General features: G+C 39.4%; 1 protein-coding gene across 3 annotated transcripts in view; it reads left to right on the top strand.

The window, feature by feature from the left end:
- Positions 1-13,922, top strand: part of ESRP1 (epithelial splicing regulatory protein 1) — a 33,677-nt gene that overhangs the window by 11,094 nt on the left and 8,661 nt on the right. Inside the window, exons 5-13 of one of the 3 annotated variants that reach the window (XM_033512345.1) lie at positions 652-750; positions 849-903; positions 2,735-2,845; positions 2,932-3,064; positions 3,154-3,196; positions 4,617-4,918; positions 6,473-6,691; positions 8,651-8,849; positions 10,664-10,832. In XM_033512345.1, the coding sequence (XP_033368236.1) occupies positions 652-750; positions 849-903; positions 2,735-2,845; positions 2,932-3,064; positions 3,154-3,196; positions 4,617-4,918; positions 6,473-6,691; positions 8,651-8,849; positions 10,664-10,832 (1,330 nt within the window). Of the gene's footprint in view, positions 1-651; positions 751-848; positions 904-2,734; positions 2,846-2,931; positions 3,065-3,153; positions 3,197-4,616; positions 4,919-6,472; positions 6,692-8,650; positions 8,850-10,663; positions 11,872-13,922 lie in introns of those variants that run through there. The other 2 variants (XM_015618333.3, XM_015618331.3) reach the window with 2 other exon arrangements.

Raw genomic sequence — 13,922 nt, forward strand, 5'->3', positions numbered from 1 at the left:
TGCTTCCTGTTTATTACAGTCACTTCCAAAATCCTTCAGACTAAAGCTGTGGATTATGGGGTTCTATTTTGCCTCTTGACAAAACATATGACTGGTGGATTCTAATCAGGTTCTCAAAATGCTTCTGTGCAACAGCCCAAAACCTGGGCTATGACTTCTAATAGGCAAGGTTTAGACAAGATGTCATTTATTAATTTTATTGAAGTGGTAAGATACTTACTCTGTTTTGGAATTTACTTAGTCAAAAAGTATATCACTCCATTTCTGAAGCTTTTAGCTGATTGTATCCTTCTTCTGCCCCAAATCTTTTCCTGAAGATTAAAGAGGATGTTAATTAAAGAGGACAGGGCTCCAGTCTCTCCACCTCTGCATACAGAGGTGTATCTGTCAAACATACATATTCCATAGACATACTAAATACATGCCCCTATGATGGGGTCTCGTGTCCCCAGACACTCTGGAGTGACCTTACACTCCTGGAGGTGGCAGTAACTAGAGGCCAAGGCAGAGCAGCTAATGTATCCCAGCAGGAAGATGGATTAAACCTTTACCTGAGAAGCAACATACAAGGACAACATGAAAGTGTGTTGCTCTAGCAGGAAACCAATTAGAAATATGTTTGGTGATAATTGACTTAACTCCAGCATAAAGATTTAAATCTTGACAAGAGCAGTTCAGCATTTCCCTATGGAGCCTCTCAAGTTGAAGATATGGGGCATATTATTTTAACATTAATATCTGAACCATACAGTAAGTGATTGTGATGAGTTTTCTTTGTTCCTTCTTTGGTTTTACTGCTTGTCCTGTATGATGACAAAATAGGAAATAACTTGTGCTGTATTTCATAGATCACCGATTTTCAGATCCAGAAAGGGTGAACTACAAATTTGAAAGTGGGCCTTGGTAAGTACTTCTTCCCTCTTCTTATGTTTCAACCCCACCACTTTTTGTTTAAAGTTGTTGTTTAGATCAGTTGTAGTCCTCTCTTTCTAATTTGCCAGTAGCTGTTACCATTATATTTATTTACCTTCCCACTGCTGTGGGAATTGATTAGATCCTTCAGGTGGGAAAGGGAGCAGACAATCTATGATCAGATGCAAGCCTGTTTTCTTGTTAGGCTTCAGTGTTGCCTGTTAGCTGCTGAGAATTCTGTCTTCTGCTTATAAGTGCTTATAATGGATGCTAAGTGTGTTGTGCTATTAACAAAGAATGTAAGCAGTGTTTCAGAAATAACCCCTTATAGTTACTAACTCTTACACTCTTTCTGCAATTTACTACACAGGTACTGCATATACATAATTTTTTTTTTTTTTAATGGGGAAGCAACACTTCCATAAAGATATTGTGCCAGAAATACTATGCTACCACTCAATTCTTTAAAGTACAGTGATTCTTATTCCCAAATTTGTTTTAAACATAAAGCTTTATCCACTTTTAATGCCTGCTTTGTTGCTTGGGTGGTTGTTTTTTGTTTTTTTTTAACGTAACTGCATTTTTTCTGTCTGTAAATACAGACTTTTCTCAGTGGTTTTCTCTGATTTCTCTGCAATATCACAAGATACTGGTGTTAAACTGACCTTATTTATATTCCCCTCTTGCACAAACACTTCCCTCTTTCAGATTAAGGATCTGTCATAATGGCAGATGATGCTTATACTTTTGAGTTAAAAAAAGTAAGAAAAATGCAACACTAGCAGAAAGTATCCAGAGAAATTAGCTCAGGGGCTATGTTCAGCCTTGTTCTAAGTTTTTTCCTTTTTGCTAACGAAATTCTGGGATGAAGTGTGAGATTCACATTTTATTTGAGATAATGAGAAAGTACAGAACTAGGAGGCAAGGGGGAACAGTTTGAGACAGACAGCTACAGAAAGGCCACCTGAGAAATTAAAATGTGAGTGAGAAACATGACCCTCCAGGCATACCACAGCCCTTTTGTATGAGGGAGTCCTCTGCTACTGAACAACACTTCATCTACTTAATCACTTAAGCTCTTCCCTGCAAAAAAGCTGTTCCTGTGATAGCCAGAAAGGCAGGCTTAGGTAGCTGTGATCGTTTTGTTGTACTTGACACTTTCAAGAAGGAAGAGAACAAAAGAGACTGCAGTAATGACCAATTAAACCTGGCTTTCTGTGGCTAAGCTATTCCCATGCTAAGCAGCCTTTAGCTATATTAATCTTTAGTAGTACAGTGATGGCCTGAACCAGCAATATGAAGGCTGAACTCTTCAGGCCAGAGTCCTGTGTGTGCTGAGTACAGCCCTGAACAGATTTGTCTTGGCTTGTGACAGGTTCTTATACACAGTAGAAATAATATGCGCTAATCTCGGTTACATGTAATTGTTCTGCTTCAATTTCTACACAGCTAGATTAGAACAGCAAGTACTTGATTTTTATACCAGTAACCCTCTTCAGATAACAGAAGCACAAATGATATCAGGAGAGGGAAGTAGATTGGAAATATGATTAAAGAGATGACAGCTCAAAGAGCAAATGTGGTAAAGCCAGAAAGGGGAACTTGGAAAGGGGCAACTTAATAAAGCAGACTTTCCTTTGGAGAGATTTGTACAGTGGCGTTTGTGGTACTTGGGCCTCACTGCCTTGGCACTGCCATCCAGTAGACACAGAGCAGGGACAGAAGCCTGTTCCCAGAGTACAAACAACAAGTGGACAGGTTGGTGTGTGGCAGGTACCAGAGGCAGATGTCTCTGCATTACTACTTCTTTCTGTGCCTGCAGCAGCAAGATGGAACTTGTGGATGACAATGCTGTTATCCGAGCAAGAGGATTGCCATGGCAGTCATCTGACCAGGACATAGCAAGATTCTTCAAAGGTCTAAATATTGCCAAGTTAGTAGCTAAGAATTTACTTGCACATTTGTAGCTTTTCAGCCGCGTAGGTCATGGTGTTTCATCTCTTGATTTAAATCTTGCAGAGGAGGTGCTGCACTCTGTCTCAATGCCCAAGGTAGGAGGAATGGGGAGGCTCTTGTGAGGTTCGTAAGTGAAGAGCATAGAGATCTAGCACTACAAAGGCACAAGCATCACATGGGGAACCGATACATAGAGGTGGGTGACATGATGGCCTTTGAAATCCTCTTCTCAAAAGGAATGCATATTACATGCCTATCACATGTTCCTTTTTTTTTTTCCTTTAGGTATACAAGGCAACAGGTGAAGACTTCCTTAAAATTGCAGGAGGTAATTTTTAGGGGATGAAAAGGGATGGTTTGTTCCATCAGCATCTCCAACTTTTGGCTGCAAACTGCTCCTGTTGAACGTGGCCCTTTTTTCTGTCTTTGAACAAGTAGTTGGCTGGTGTATTGATTACTATGTATTCTGCTAGCAGCAGTCCAAGATGATCCATGATTTATCTGTCTGCCTCTCTTCCACAATCTTGCCATTTTCAAGTGGCCTGTCAATCAGGATTTGATTGGGCAAAGTGATCTTTTATATGAACTTAATTTGTTAGGTCATCTTCATGATAGTGGGAATCTAAATGTTATTTAAATAAAATGAAACCAGAGTAGTTATTTGAAACAATGTAACTGCTGTTGCTGTGGAGGCTTGCATAAAAACAAACAGGTATCACAGTGTAAATACAAGGGATATATGGAACTGATCTTCAAACCTTTGCCTCAAACTTAATGGGGAGCATTTAGGGGAAATGCTTATTTAAGGGGAATCTTGAAATATTTGCTGATAATTGAAAGGCTGCACAATTTGCTCTTCAAACTATTTTTTGGTCTCTCTTCCTCCCCTTTTTGTCTGCAAGCATACAAAATTTGAATTAAGAACCAATAAGCTGTTTTATCTGCAATACTATCTAGGTCCTCATATCTTCCTAACAGAGATTTGGGCTGAGGTTTGTAAGTCACTAACTGGATATCTGAGGTTGAGGCTTCAGAGTGGGAGAGGCTGTTAAGCTGTTAACTACATAGCTAAGTGATAGGTTTGGTGTAGTAGTTATCCATTCAAAGTAAAGACATTGCACAGTGACATTTGTGAGGAATGGTGCATGTCTGGTAGAACATAAGAGAGCTGCAAGTGAAAGGACTGTGTTAAGATACTAGTTTGATTAGCAGGTACCTTTGAATAAGGTAGTGTTGTTAGCATCACTGGTCTTCTAAGGGTACTGAAAGTAGAATTGGCAGACTTTGACAGTTGTTAGGATAGGATGAAATCCCTGACCTGTTTTCAGCATGCTCTTCCAACTTTCTTTTTCCAGCACAATGACCTGGGTACTTGGTTGCCCTATATTATGGCTTCAGAACATGCCAGACATATTCTAAAGTTAGGCTAGGGGCACAGTAGCACAGGTCCTGCTCACACAAGAGATTGACAGACTGTGCTTTCCTTGGGCTTTGAATGTTTCAAGTATTTCCTATTTTTCCTTTGAATAAAGATTAATTTCCTCTAAATGATGGACTAAATTATTATACTTTAATGGGAGGAGTCCTATACAATATATCTAGTTTATCAGAGGGTCATCTTTCCTGACTTTAGAGGTAAAAACTGTTCCACCTGCTCAAAAACTGCCTGTTGAGAGGATGTGGCTATGCTCATGATTCTACATGGTTGCCTCTAGACTGAGGTGCTTCTGTACTTTTTCTTGTTAAAGGTACTTCCAATGAGGTTGCCCAGTTTTTGTCGAAAGAAAACCAAGTGATTGTCAGGATGCGAGGTCTTCCTTTCAATGTAACAACAGAAGAAGTGCTGACTTTCTTTGGCCAGCACTGCCCTGTAACAGGAGGAAAGGAGGGAGTCCTGTTTGTTACTTACCCTGACAGCAGGCCAACAGGGGATGCCTTTGTCTTGTTTGCTTGTGAGGAATACGCACAAAATGCACTGAAAAAGCACAAGGATTTGCTGGGGAAAAGGTACATTGAACTCTTCCGTAGCACTGCAGCAGAAGTTCAGCAGGTAGGTGGAAACCTTGCAGACTTTGGCTTTTTGTAGTCCAAACTTCTGTGCTGGCAGTAGAGGAAGCGAATAATGGTTGGTGTCAACTTGAAAGCTTCTTTTACCTTTTCTCACTCTTGACTCTTGTTGGAATGAGTATTGTCTGAATTTCTGCAAGACTGCTCTCTTGAAATGTTAAACCTTGTGGTATAGGGATGTTCTCAATCATACACAAACCTTTGGGGTTTTGGCTTTCAGTAGCTTTGTAAAATGTGGATGTGGGTCTAGTGCTTTATACTACATAGTCAAATTCAGAATAAGTCCAATGACAATCTATTAAGGAGTGTTTAGCAACAAATCTTGAGCTAAAAGATTTATCTTGAGTCATTGACACAAAAAAGCAAAGCTTTTTTTTTAGTTGTCCTCTCCAGTGTAATGTATCTGAAGAATTCTACAAATTGTCTTTAAGGGCAGATCTCTGGCATCTTCTGCAAGCATAGGCTACCAAGCAGAGAGTGGCAGGACTTTGAACCTGAGGAGTCTGGCTTAACTGGGCTCAGTGGACCATTAATTGCAGCTAAGCTGTCAGAGAAAGGAAGGAGAGCTGAGTGGACTGTTTTATGTCTCCAAAAAAAGATTTTCAGAGCTTTAGTTGGCATAAGTAACTTCTGGACATTATTCAAAAAGGTATCATCTATGATGCAGATTGTAGCCATGTCATTATACCCAAGAAATTATGCCAATTTGTGTTCTCTCCAATACATAGAGATTGAAGTGCCTTGTTTAAAAGGTGACATTAGTGATGAGAAGGCAGAGCCACAGTGCTCACTCGTCATTGCATTTTTCTCAAGTACTCTCATATGTTTCTTTGTTTAGTAAAACCTTCTGATAGCTGTATAAATGTAAAGAAATCTTATTCTTGCTCAGAGAGAGTTCAGGAGTAGCAATTGAATATTCAGGGAACATTTCACCAGATAGATTTTGCTGTTAAAATTATTAACAAATCTCCAAGTGTAAGTGTTGCAGGTACTGTGACTCGGTAATGCTCCTAATGTTTCTTGAATGGACTATGGCAGGCACAGTTAGGGATGTGTGATAGTGAAAAGTGCTTCTAGTTCCCAAACTCTTCTAAAGTTTTGCAGAGGAGATATTTTTGGATAGAAGTGTCATCATGACTTTGTAGATGGTAAAATGTTTTAGGATGGTTTCACAGTAAAAATAATGTAGATACACAGATTTCATTACAGGTTCTGAGATCTCTATTGAGACTTGCATTAGCTGTTCAAGTAAATTTCCCAAAACACAACCGTTTTTCATGAAGAAAACGACCCAAATTTTTGTAAAACAATAGCATGACTATTTATTGTAGAATGACTACAGAAGTGTGCTAGATTCTGAGCTTAAACCACAACACAGTGCTTGGAATTCAAATGCTTTACAGCTAATATTTGTATCTAGCTCACTTGTTTCTTAAAATACTGCCTAGAGTGAAAACAGCTGTCATTTGGGTTACGTTGACTCCTAAACTGAAGAAGGAATAAGGAGGCTTCTGTTATCTGTTTTTGTTTTGCACAGGTGCTGAACAGGTACTCTTCCACACCTCTCATTCCTCTCCCAACACCTCCAATTCTTCCAGTATTACCTCAACAATTTGTGCCTCCCACTAACATCAGAGACTGCATACGTTTGCGTGGTCTTCCCTATGCTGCTACTATAGAGGACATTCTGGAGTTCCTGGGAGAGTTTTCTACAGATATTCGGACCCATGGAGTTCACATGGTACTAAATCACCAGGTTGGTAGGCAATACGTTTCTAGCCACTCTGCTAAATGTTTGTATATATGAATACAGTCCTAATGGTGATAATCATAGGGAAGCACCTTTGGGGTTAGCAGTAACGGTGTTAATGGGCCTCCAGCTCTCTTCTAAAAGTGTACTGCCAGTAGATGACCTGAACCCTGTTGTGCCAGTGGATTTATCTGTAGCAAATGTACATTTGCTGTAGAGTGGTATCTTTCACTGAGATCCACGTGCTGAAAGCTGAGCCATAGTCTTGGAGGGAATAGTGCTCCCAGAAGAGCAGCCATGATCCAGACCTGTAGGAGGCTTGAACTGGAGTCTTACTCAACAGCATGCATGATTCCTCTTGTACCTGGTGAGGAGTGCCATCAAAACACAAGTGTGGGCAGTGTTAGCTCTCAGAGGAGTGGTTTGTCCCTGCCTTGCTGAACAATGTGCTGTGAGTATATTTGAGGATAAATGTGACTGCAGCCTTCTAGAGACAGGAATTCCTATGTCAAAAGTCAGAAACTGAAGCTTTGGGTTTCTTGTGTTGTTGCTTTCTTTAAACAGTCACAGCTAAGCACCAAGATTAACAGCTCATTGATTGTGTATAACCTGTCACATTTTTGCCATTGTTTTCTGGAAGCAGTTTCTACCAAAATCTTTTAGACAAAGGATTGTGCATTCTTGTGATCTTTATCTTTCTATTCTTGTGACTTCAGGGGGGAGGAGTCCTTAAACTCTATGGAGGTGTTCTGAGTGGTTCAACGGAACAAACTGATTATTGCTGTATAAAAATGATGGTTCTAAAACTGTTTAACTTAGGCTTAATGTCAACCAAAACTAAAAAATACTTCCTGGTCCCAAAGTAGGACTTCTATGTTTCAGGAATGTGAGGATGGAGAAGGGACTGTAGTTATTTCAGTACTTGTCTATCTAAAGACATGCCTGTGTCTGTGGAGACTTGACCTAGACAAAGCTAAAAAACTGTAGTTAATGTGCAGTGCTGGGAGAGACTAAGAAAAGTGCAGATATTAAAGCACATATAATGATTTACAGTAGTGTCAGCCTTTGACAGCACTAAAGAAGGAGCCTGGATGAAGAAGTTGGTGTGTGCATATAACCCTAAGGGCTGTCTGCCACCCTTGCCCTGCATAAAACTATCAGGGTTTTTTTTTCTCCCCAAACACTGCTTTTGCCTGACTACTAGATTTTTCTTTCTCCATGTTCCCAGGTTTCAACCCTCTAATCATGAACAACTGTGTAAAGGATGCTGATAAAGTTGTCTCCTCCAAAATGAGAAGAGCTGGCCCAGAACTTGAGTTAGAGCTGATGTCAGATCTCTCTCTAGTTTTGGTTACTTCAAATCAGCAGCTGCATGTGGCTAAAATAACTCCTCCCAGTGATGTATCCCACTCATTTACAGATATAAAGATGTCAGTGGTGGTTTTTTTTCTTCAAGCTCATACCAAATGAGCTTGTTAGTTCTCTACTAAAACATCACAGCCCATGTTGGTCTTCAGAAAATGAAATTTAAAACAAACTGTTTAGCAATAAGCACTTGACTGGATTTATCCTTGAATTTTAAAAATCACAGGTAATAAATGGGGCCTAGATCTTCTAATTCTGCATTTGTAATAAATTTGTAAGAGCAGGTCTCAAAGCACCAAGGTACTCCTGAATTACAGTCTCTCCCATAGCTGTCACTTTTTTTTTAGATATGTAAGTAATGAGTTACAATGCAGCTTAATCAAAACAGGTGAATAAATACAATCAAGTTATCACAAGTAAGAAGAACATTGGAGAGGAGAGCTTAAACATGCTGATGAGTGCTCAGGATGACTGACTGCACTTGACTTTGGAGATGAATGTATTTATGACTGAAGAGACTGCTTATCACAGCACAAATTATTGCTATGCTGCTTCTTTATGGAATCTACAGAAACTTTTTTCTGTCTGCCTTGTTTGTAGGGGCGTCCATCGGGAGATGCTTTCATTCAGATGAAATCTGCAGATCGAGCTTTCCTGGCTGCGCAGAAATGTCATAAGAAGACCATGAAGGACAGATATGTTGAAGTTTTTCAATGTTCTGCTGAAGAGATGAACTTTGTATTAATGGGGGGCACTTTAAATCGAAATGGCTTGTCCCCGCCACCATGTAAGTTACCATGTAAGTTTTGCTTGGGTCTTGCCACTACGGTCTACAGTGTGTGTGGGTAGGTATTGGAGCTGCTTTGCTGACTCTGATCCTGGTTCTTGGAAAGCATTGTCAGATGGAGGTGTTAAAATAAGGTCTTCAGTCTTCAATCATCACCAGCTTGCAATCATTTTTTTCCCTTTGGTTGTGAATTACTTATTTTGAAGAACTGCTTTTGCTTTTCTAGTGGCAAATTTCCCTTCCCTCCCTGAAACTTTAATTGGTTGGCGTGAGTGATGATTCTGAAAAGTAATTTCTAAGCCCTGCCTAGACCTTAAAGAACTGTTGCATTTAAACTGTTCTGTACTTATATTTTTTCATCATGGTGAACATGTCAAGCAAAAGATCTTCCCTTTTCACTTCCAAAACTTAATTTGAGAAGCCATAAGTAACGCTCCCCTTTGAGACTTAATCGCATGTTCTGCCTTTTGAACCGCGACTGACTGAATTCTTCCTTTACTTTTTGTTCTTCATATGGAATGGAGGTTGGCTTTGTGGGAGTGAAACACACATGGCTTCTGCCTCAGAGAATTGCAGAATCTGTATTTCCTTTTAAATTTTGATTCTCAGAGCTACTAGGATGGACACTGATTTCTGCACACACTTTTGGAGGAAATGCTTTAAGAGCTTGAGGGCTAACTTACTAAGCATCTGTGCCACATAAATCTGAGCCTATGGGAAAAATAATACTTTGCTTCCAAAATCATAGATGGCAAGGTAGTTAAGTAGTAGCTTTTTCTGTGTGTCTCTATGCAAGTGTATTTTTTTTTTTTTTTGGTGGTGGACTTTTTAAGAAATATCTTCTACATGATATTTGGAGCTGCCAGTACAACAGCATACCACCTGGGAGTGGTTTCTTTTGAGTGCAAGTAGACCCTCAGCTAATCCTTGGGAGAGTTTTTCAATGAAAGTGTCTTGAGCAGGGGTCAGCAGTAGATAATCCTACGTGTGATTGCTATTTCAGATGGGTTGGAACCTTCTGAGAGTTCCTAGGATAGGTTCTTGGGCAGAGTCACAAACTTTGGAAACATGCAGGTGTCAATGTTCCCGTTTCCAATTACAAATGGCCTCTTATGTATTCCTCAAATAGGGCCTTTTAGCACTTACAGTCATGCTGGCTGTAGCTCTGAATAGCAAAATTAAAGGCTTACTTTAGATAAAGCTTTATGTTCACTTCTTTGGCAGTGGGGAGGAGATGAGGAAAGTAAAGGAAGAGAATGGCAAAGGAGGAGGGTGAACTCCCATGAGTGAAAATTCATTTAGGGCCTAACATCAAGATAGCACAAAGGGCACTTTTGGTTTGTTCTTTTTATAAATTCAGTGTTAACACTTCAGGCTGCAAAGCCATGACTTTCCTCACTCTGCTGTTGTTTAATTAAGGGATAAGCAATACCAGGATGAAAGTCTTCTCTCTCTTGTTGAATGTTAAATAGATCTTTATCAAGGAAGTTTTCTTCTTACCATGGAGAAGTCTCATAGTTCTTGAATGCAGACTTCATTAAAATCTGAGCCTAGACAAGCAAAGCTGACCTATATATCAGAAAGAGACCCTATTCCCAGAGCAAGAGGTGGCTTTTTGTGTATTTTTGACTTTACTGTTGACTGGAGGCGGGACGCAACACTTTGTAGTCATGCTCACATTGGTGGCTTCTGTTTATTTTCTGTGGTGAACAAGGATAGGAAGATTGTGAAGGGTCTTGATGTATACTGTGGAGTTGTGTATGTATGGTCTTCATTAGCTCTGGAATTTCAGAGGTCCTAACCTATTTTCCATTTGCTCCCTGTAGGCCTTTCACCCCCTACCTACTCGTTCCCAGCTCCTGCTGCAGTTGTGCCAACAGAAGCTGCTCTGTATCAGCCATCCATGCTTCTGAACCCACGAACGCTCCAGCCCTCCACAGCCTACTACCCTGCTGGGGCTCAGCTCTTCATGAACTACACAGCATATTACCCCAGGTAAAGCAGAGGAGAACCCAAGCAGCAACGAAGAAGTCTTTTTCTTTTTTAATTGTCTCCAGCAAATGCACAAAGCTCACAAAAGAACATTGTCTGCTCTGCTAAGGACTTGTGATACCAAGAACAGCTTGTTCAGTATCTTGTTCAGGGAAAGAAAAATTCAGGATAACTAGGAATTTTCCAAGTTTTAGAGTATTGCAGGTAGCAGTGTTTGGGGGGCAGGGGGGTTGGTTAGTGTGTTTTGGTTTTTGTTTTGTTTTTTTTTTTAACCTAGGACACACATTTAAGTGGGTTATTTTTTATTATTTTTGTTTCACCTAACACTCCTCTTAAACTTATTAGTTTGCTTTATTATGCCCTCAGTGGGAATTGTTGTGTGCAGTACTCCTTCCCATGTCCATGAAGAAGCCCTTGGCCCCTCCTTAGAATGTATGGCCTTAACTTTTGAAATACTGCCACTTTGTTTTTGTAACAAAGTAACTTTTCACTGTTATGATGAAAACTGTTTACTTCTATGTATAGGTATTGTAATGAATGCATATGTAAATCATATAGAGGCATATTCTCCTCCTGTCCTCATAAACACCTCTCACAAAGGGCTTTTGCTTCTTCTGGATATATTAGCTATCTGCTAGAGAACAAAATCCCTGGATACCTGTTGCCCTCTGCAGTCATGAGGCCCTGGAAGGAACCATGTTCCCTTTAAGCCATAAACCATTTCTCATCTGTTAGGAAATCTGCTAAACAATTCAAGTTTTTTATCTCTGCAGCAGGGACCAAATAGCTACTTAGGAAGTTGTTAAGCAATATGAGCTTTTCAATACCTGTAAGATAACAAAGGTTTTCTTATTACTTTACCTATATGTCTGTGAAATGACTGTTGTGGTTTTTTATTAAAGTGTTTCCTTCACTCATGAGTTATTTTCTATAATGGCTTCAATATCTGTTTTATGATTATGATAATATTACCAAACTCAGCCTTGTTAATGTAAGATTAAGAAAAATAAAATTCCAAACTTGCACTGGCAATATAAAACAAGGTTCTCGATAACAGTCCTATATTTCATGAAAACATAGTAGCAGTAATAATCTGTGGTTACTGACATGTTTTACTTCTTAAGCTAAGTATAGACTGGCCACTGCAGGCTAAATGTCAGGCCCTAGTGATTTCTCTCTGAATGAGAGAGATGGGACATGAGTCCCATCACTGGCTGCTTGGGCTGTGGGCATGTATGTTGGTCACAGACTGATCCATCTCAAGTCCCAAAATATTCTTTTTACATTCCTGTCTAACTGGCAGTTGCTCACTGTTAGGAAAACATTACTGCACAGCTTCTCTGCCAATTAGAAATACTGCCCTTTTAAAGAAAATAAGGAAAAAATCTGGAGTCAAGTTGGCTTTTTACTTTGTTGTGAGATTTGGTGTTTAGGTATTGCTTTTCCATCCAGAGTAAATCTTTGGTCTACAGACAATTTGTATATACTCCAGACAATGTAGTGATTTTTTTTTGGGCTTGTTTGTTTTTTGTGTTCTGTTTTTGTTTTTTTAATTCTTACTGCTTTTGAGGCAAGTTTCTGTGCTTTGTCTGAGAATCCAAAAAATAATTGGATCCATTTGAGGTAGCAATCATAACTCTCTTAAATATAGCTTTCTGGTTCTGTAGTTTAATTCAAAAATTAAGTATGTACAGCAGGAAAGAATGGGGTGTCCTCTGTACTAAGTGTTCCATTTAAAAGCATGTCCAGGAAAAGCAATATAGAGCTGGTACGTAATGATCAGACAGTGGTTCACAAATCTAACTGCTGACTATTTATAGAAATAAGGCAAATTTCTGTGAGCTGTTGCCAAAGCTTCTAGAACTTGTGTTTTGCAAGGTCAGGTTGCTTTATTATAGTCCAACTCCCTTTTCCACACAGAGATCAATTTAAAGGGTGGGTAGGAGGGAGATACTGGTTTGGTCTTTAGTACCTATCAGAAATCCTGAAACTCTCAGACTTGTCTTAATGCTCTTAAGACTTTGGTGATGAAATCAGTGGTGAAAAGAAATGGATGCCTTCTAAGCTATTAAAATAGCTTTAGTGAACTCCCAATGAAAAGGAGGGCGAGCAAGTTATTCGGGATCTGTCAGTCTTTGATATCACTGTTCAGCTTGTAATTATATCTGGCAACATGTTCTGACAGCAAATCAGTGGTCTTGCTCTGTGTCTAGTCCCAAGGTTTTAAGAAAGAACAATAGGATTTGTGGGAGGGAGGAGTTTTCCTTTATCTAATCCTAGGTGTACTAGGGGCTGTACGTACGTTGGAAGTGATAACTGCACTACTTGGCAATTACTAACACATCCTATAAAAACTTTTACCATAAACAAACTTAAAAGCTATTGCTACAGGGTAAACAGTTTTTAAAAAAATTGAATCTTATTGTATTTATTGAGTTCTCATGCCATTTTTATCACTTTTAAGCAGTGCCTTTAAAGCTTCAAAAGTATCTGTCAAAATGCGTACATTTACACTTTTAACTTTTTTTTAAAAAAAATTTAAATAGCATGGTGGAAAGAGAAGCTTCTTAATTGTAGGACTCATAGCCAAAACATGATATGGAAACTGAAACCTGGTGTGGGTTCAAACAAACTGGATAAATTCCATGGCAGGAAATTCATTGTGAGTTAGTGAATACACAGAAACCACACCTGGCTCAGGAAGTCCTTGAACTCAAAATAACTGGAAGAGTGTTCTTGTGTTCTGTGTCCTACAGTAATTTCTTATGCTGTTGAACCAAGGTGGGTAGGTAAACTTGTGTGTTTGCACTTCTGTGGGACTCATCTCGAAAGATACAGGTACTGCTTGAGAGCGTGGGTCTGACAGTGTGTCTGTCTAATAGTGGATAAGTTGGGGTTATCTCACTGTTGTGCCAGTGTGTGCATTTCTCTCCACTGGAGTGGTTTGAGTTAAAAGGCCTTTTTGTGTGATAAAGGTATGATTCTGACACTTGCTGCACAAGGAAATACAGGGTAATGTCTTGGTGTTCTCATCTGCTTATGTCTCTTCCTGCTCTGGATAAGGTATGGGTTTTCTCATTATACACTAATAAC

This window comes from Parus major, chromosome 2 (genome assembly GCF_001522545.3).
Source record: "Parus major isolate Abel chromosome 2, Parus_major1.1, whole genome shotgun sequence".
Classification (NCBI taxonomy): Eukaryota; Metazoa; Chordata; class Aves; order Passeriformes; family Paridae; genus Parus; species Parus major.